The sequence below is a fragment of the Thermobia domestica genome, chromosome 7 (genome assembly GCF_964235325.1).
Source record: "Thermobia domestica chromosome 7, izTheDome1.hap1.1, whole genome shotgun sequence".
In the NCBI taxonomy this organism is placed as follows: Eukaryota; Metazoa; Arthropoda; class Insecta; order Zygentoma; family Lepismatidae; genus Thermobia; species Thermobia domestica.
Window position 1 is genome coordinate 233,545,781 of NC_137460.1, and position 6,000 is coordinate 233,551,780.

Sequence of the window (6,000 nt, forward strand, 5' to 3'; positions counted from 1 at the left end):
GGGCAACTCTCTCTTGTGCAGTCGCCTGGACCCAGATCAGGCTCGTATTTATGGACATGTGTCTATTTCCGGATCACTTCGGAATTGATCCTTCGTTAATAACCATTCAAGTTCATTACTATATTTCCTGAATTATCCAGTAATCCTTTCTCCTCCAATCCTTTATCTTTCTTCATTCTTTCTCTTTTTCTTTTCTTCTCTGCCTCCCTCTGCTACTCTTCTTTCTCACTCTTCTTTTTCCTAACACTAACAAAACTGAAAAACGGTGTCGTGACGGGGAGTAGTCGCTATCATCACGGTCAATAAGTTGTTTCGATAGTTTTTTTTTCTTCGGGAGACCGATATGGAATGATTAACTCGAAAATGAACATATACAGAAAGAATAATAATAATAAAATTTATTCATGATTTCAATTATCAGATAGGAGAGTATTGTATTTCTTCCTTACTTCGGGCGACTCCTCCTTCCACCCACGAATAAAATTACCCGTATACATGACAATAGGAAGGTATTTCGTTGAAAAATATGCTTTTTGTAGGATCATTTTAATTTCAGGCATATAGTCATTCTACTCCTTTTCATAATGTAATTAATATAGATGTATGCACAGTATAAATGTAATGTGTTAGAGATGTAATAAACTATTTCGTTGATAATTGTTTTTGGTAGAATCATTTGAATTTCAAGCATAACGTCATACTAAGGGGTTCCATAGTCTTGTGGTTAGAACTTTTGACTCCTGTTCGCGTGATTCTAGGTTCGATTCCCTACTAGAATACTCAAATCATTGGCGTTTGCTCATCGTTGTGAGCCAAGCTGGGGAGCCACGTGATTAAAAGACGTGACAGTCTATAGAATTAATATAAATGTATACACAGTACAAATGTTGTTTGACAGTAGTAAGGTATTTCGTTGATATGTATATACTATTTCTAGGATGTATACATTTCTTTGTATACGACTTTTATAATGTATAATGTATTCTTATAATCAAGAACGAAATTTAAAAATTATTATTATTATTATTATTATTATTATTATTATTATTATTATTATTATTATTATTATTATTATTATTATTATTATTATTATTATTATTATTATTATTAAGTATTCTGCCTTTTGGCCGGTCCTGGGACTGATGAGATTTTTTTCGTTTCTTCTTAATTTTCAGTTTGGACCTTGAAATATTTCTTCCATGTTTCTCGATTTTCAGCTTCTTCTTAATAATAAGTAATTATTAATGCTTAGGCATAACAATGTTAGAAAACTGAAATATTTTAACAGAGTAGTTGATTTCCACGAATGTCTAATAACAAATTTTACCACCCAAGTGAGATTTATACCACTTGGCACTATGGTTCGGAACTCATGACTATCATATTTGTGTTACAAGGTTATTTTCTAAACACAGCTGTTTATTAGTTTAAAATCTAAACTCAGCAATACAGCCCATAGGGGCCTGGACATGCCAGCTGGTAAACATTCACAACCTAGAAGATCGTGATCAGTGCAATGACATCAAACAATCCTTTCGTCTTTTTTGGCCAGAGATCGCTACTACTTTATTCGGATAGTTCTCCATTTCTTTCACGATGTTGACTCAACTTCGGAAGTTGTGAGCTTACACTGGCAATCGAATCCTATTCTACGTACAATGGAGACACAATATAACGAGATTCAGCTAAGGAAAAACTCCTAAATAGTCATTAGTAGGAAAAGAAGCTGAGTACTATTCAGGAATGAATTGTTGATCATCTCTTAGTGGGAGGATATTTTTGAGAAAATGCAATACAGGCAAATACAATAATAAGCAAATATACGAGGAACAAATTTACCATTATTGACGATGCGGAGGGGAGGAGATTTTCTGGACTAGGAAGGAATGTGTGCGGGTGCAGAGCAGAGGTCTGCACGGGCCGGAATTTTCAGCCCGGGCCCGGCCCGTGAATTTACAATGTGAGGCCCGACCCGAGTCCAAAATATGTCTTAGCATTTAGGCCCTAGCCCGGACTGAGCTCTGTGATAATCAAATGAGCCCGAAATAAGCCCGAATTGCAGAAACTTAATTATTAATGCAAAATTGTATTTTTATTTACAGCAATTCGAGGTTTGATTTTGCAGTTGTGTTTTAAAAGTCCTCCAGAAAGAACGGTGCAATTTGTATCGTTTTACACTATATTTACAAAGTTAGGCCCGAAAAAGTCCGAGAAATATGGTTGTATATTTAAAAATTCACAGCCCGAACCCAGGGGCGTCATTTAGGAGGACAGGGAGAGGCATTTGCCCCTCTCCCGAGTTTGAGATTTATATAATTTTATCAATAGCATAGTAGTAAATCAGTGAAAAACGCGAAATTTTACATATATCAAGGGGTCTTGGCCCCCCAAGCCAAATCTGAAATGACGCTACTGCCCGAACCCCTCCCGGGCCCGAAGTGATACATTCTTTGTAGGCCCGAGCACGTGCAGACCTCTAGTGCAGAGGCGTTTCAAGTGGTGGGCGACTGCCCACGGCCTTGCATCTTGAGGGACCTCGCAAAGACCAACGAGCCTAAATCGATTTAGCACTCACTTTTGTCGATGCAACAATAGAAACAAATATGAATTCGGACTTAATTACAGAAAAACAATACGCTTCAAACTAACTTTTCATCTATTCGTATATATTAGATCGCTAGCATACGCGACAGGCGGCGAGTTTATTTTAAAATTGCAATAATGAATGTGTATAAGTCTTTATCGTTGAGATGAATTGTTTTCGATAAATTTTATTATAATTAGCAATTTTTAAAAAAGGGGGCAGGAAGGACTCGTAAACCTTATTCGCCTTCTTTGCAGATGGTATGGTAAAAATCAATACTGGATAATGAAAGTGTAAGTGTAAAGGCTAATATGGAACAGAGAAACAAAAGAGAACTTCTTCAGAAGGGAATTGGGAGGGGAGGGGATGAGAGTATAATGCTGTGACACTTAAAATGCGTCTTGATTTGTATACTTCAACAAACTTTTCTTATTAGATTACGCAATTTCTAGTTTCTTACTCCGATTATTCAAAGTATTCAAATGTTCTCGGAGGGAGTGGTCGCCCCTCCCTTTAATCCGTCCGTGGTGTCATTCAGTTTGGCTTTTCGCTACTAATTCAAAGTGCTTTCCGAAACAAGTTGTCTTCTTGTGACAGCAGGGGGTGGAAGAAACAAACAAACCGTGAAAGGAAGAAAGAAGAGGTTTTGGACTCTTCCAGTCCAGACCATTCTAACCACTGAGAAGTGAGAATCACAACGTGATTTTTCTGGTAAGAGCGTCCTTTTAAAAGCAGCTAACAAGCAAACAGATGGTCAGCCCTCTCCCCTCTGCAGCATACTTTTTATTCTCTGTTGCCAAACTTACTGAAGAATATATTGCAATTAATCTAACGCATGTAACGTAAATTGGAGACCGTGGTTGGATTTATATGGGTCTTGTGTATTTGTATTAAAAATTTCAAGTTATTACCTGCAATACTTTGTTAGAAATTACCATATTAAATTTTACATGTTATCAAATGGAGAGTTAGAAACCTAAGCGGAGATGGTAGAAGATCCCCTTAAGGGTGCGTTGTAGCTCCAATTTGTAATTTATAATCTTTGTTTGATTTCCATATTACAGACAATGTTTTGTCTTTATGTACAGACAGCCCTATAGCCAGCCCGATTTCCTAGAAATCAATACTAAACGGGCAATGACAGACACCAAACACCAGAAAACTGATAGTTTAATTATTTATTTATTTTTCTTCATTTGTTATTTATGAAGTCCGTAACAGTTGTGGACCCTTTCCATCTTACGTTCTTGGCTGCCTATTTTCTTAAAACGTATATTTATCTAAATAAGCAACTAAAAGCTTTAGTGGGAATTGAAGGTGACCGCAGTGGGTTTGAAGCCCCTCTGGCCACTCCGTAGCTAGGTCTACTTTACAGTTTATTGTTATTCGGAGTTAACGTTCTGTACTTTGATGCCTGTTGAAATACACCTAATCCCGTGCCTTTGACGCTTGCCATGACGCAATAATAGAGTACTTGAGTTTGAAATTATTAGGTTGTGAAAAGGCCAGTTAGTAATGTTTGGTGTACCCAGAATGGCACTTACAACTTTATCCACATATGAGTAAAATGTAACTTAATTTGATTTAATTTGGTAAGTTCCAAGAATGTCATGTCTAGTTTTGATTCAATTTTAAATACTGTACAATGTTATGTTGTGGAAGGAGCAAGAAATAATTGACGACGGCACTGTCTGCTCTAGACCCCCTCTGATTACAAACCTGTGCGCAGAAGGCTTTATAATGTTTGCTTTTCTTTTGCAGGTGTTCAACTACGACACAAGTGACAGAGCAACCGAAGATTTGGATTCCTATTTACAAGAACTTCTTGCACAATAAACAAAAGCCTAAATTGTACCCTGCTTAAAATATACTGTCCTCCTCCAGTGTGTGCTTGATGGCTTAATAAAAAATCAATAGCTCGCAGAAAACATTTTTTTAATCTTCTCAGAAGAAAATAAATATTTGGTACATTCTATTTCTATAGTTATATCAACGACTTTTAACTACATTTTTATAACATATCAGTGTTTCTTCCAGACATGTTTTTTTTTTTGGAGGGGCACTGCCCCCCTGGAGCTCTGACAGTGCCCCTCCGGAGAACACCAAAATAATACGTCTATAATATAATAATAAATAGAATAATACGAGCAGTGCCCCCCAAGAATATTAAGAGTGACCCCGGAATTTTTTTTCTGAAAGAACGACTATAACTTATGTCAGGATGTAGTCGCAACTTCTGCTTTAAAAGAGCATCGTACGTTATGCTTTTGGTAAGATGATGGTTGTCTACACCGAACTCGTCAAGAAAGGCACGAACACTTTCTCAAGGGTCTGCTTCCACAGTGTTTTTGAAGAGATCATTCGGACGTAATGTTGGTCGGTACCCAAGGAGCTCGTTTTGCAATGCTTTTATCGGAACAAAATTTGACAAATTAATAACGAATGACGCGTTCATGCACTATTCTTGTCTCAAATGCACTGTCTTTTATTTATTTATTTATTTTTCGACTTCCTGTATAGAATTCGCAAAGAAAAATCACTCGCAATTGCGTATGGTGCACTTCCATACAACTTTGTTCAACAAAGCACTGTTTTCTGATTGTCTGGCTATCCCAGTCTGTTTGCTTAACATGTAGTAAGTTTATGACGTTAAATGATTGACCTTAGTCCATCCTGTGTTGTGTTGCTAAGACGTGTTTTTATATATTAGACGTCAAAGCGAACATTTCATTCGCATTAGCCTGATACTTCCACCAGAAATCGAACCCAGCACCACGCCTTGGTCACTTGGAGAGGATTAATGGAAATCTCATTTATTGATGTTCTTCTTCGCTAACAATGATATTGTGCTAAGTTGTTTTTAATTATTATTTCAATAAAACACTATCACCTTGAGGATTTTTTTTCTAGTGTGACAGTCAATATACTAGAAAACAAGAGCTTTGGTCGTAGAGACAGTAATGGTTGGATGTAACTGAGCACCAGTTGATGGTTAATGAGAAACTTTACAATTTAGGATTGGCTGATCAAAACGTGGATTAAAGTTCATATGGTCTGTAATTAAATTTGACAAGCAAATCTTTTGAACATCGAACATCGCTCTAATAGACGCTGTAGGCCCTATAACCATGAAGGATTTAAAGGGCTGAAAATTATGAGTGACGACAATGTTAATGATAAATCTTCTTGGGTATATTGAAAAACTGATTTCAGATACTACCTCTTCTATACTCATGATCTTATTTACTGTAATGTGCAATTACGATGCTGATTTACTTAAGGAAAGGAAACATACGAAGATTAGTTTATCATGGAACCAAGTAAGAGTTAGACTAGTCGATCTCTATTGATCTTATTCTGCAAGATATCAATCAGATAAGGTATGCCATAAGCAAGTATTAAATGAATTCGTTATC

At 36.6% G+C, this 6,000-nt stretch overlaps 1 protein-coding gene across 3 annotated transcripts in view; it reads left to right on the forward strand.

Moving 5' to 3' along the window:
- The window catches only part of LOC145690738 (GILT-like protein 1), a 146,759-nt gene extending 142,235 nt beyond the window's left edge, over positions 1 to 4,524 (forward strand). For 2 of the 3 annotated variants that reach the window (XM_081765922.1, XM_081765920.1), the window contains exon 5: positions 4,346 to 4,524. In XM_081765922.1, coding sequence (XP_081622048.1) covers positions 4,346 to 4,420 — 75 coding nt within the window. In that variant the 3' untranslated portion in view covers positions 4,421 to 4,524. The remainder of the gene's footprint in view (positions 1 to 4,345) is intronic. The other variant, XM_081765921.1, reaches the window with a different exon arrangement.
- The last annotated feature ends 1,476 nt before the right edge of the window (positions 4,525 to 6,000 follow it).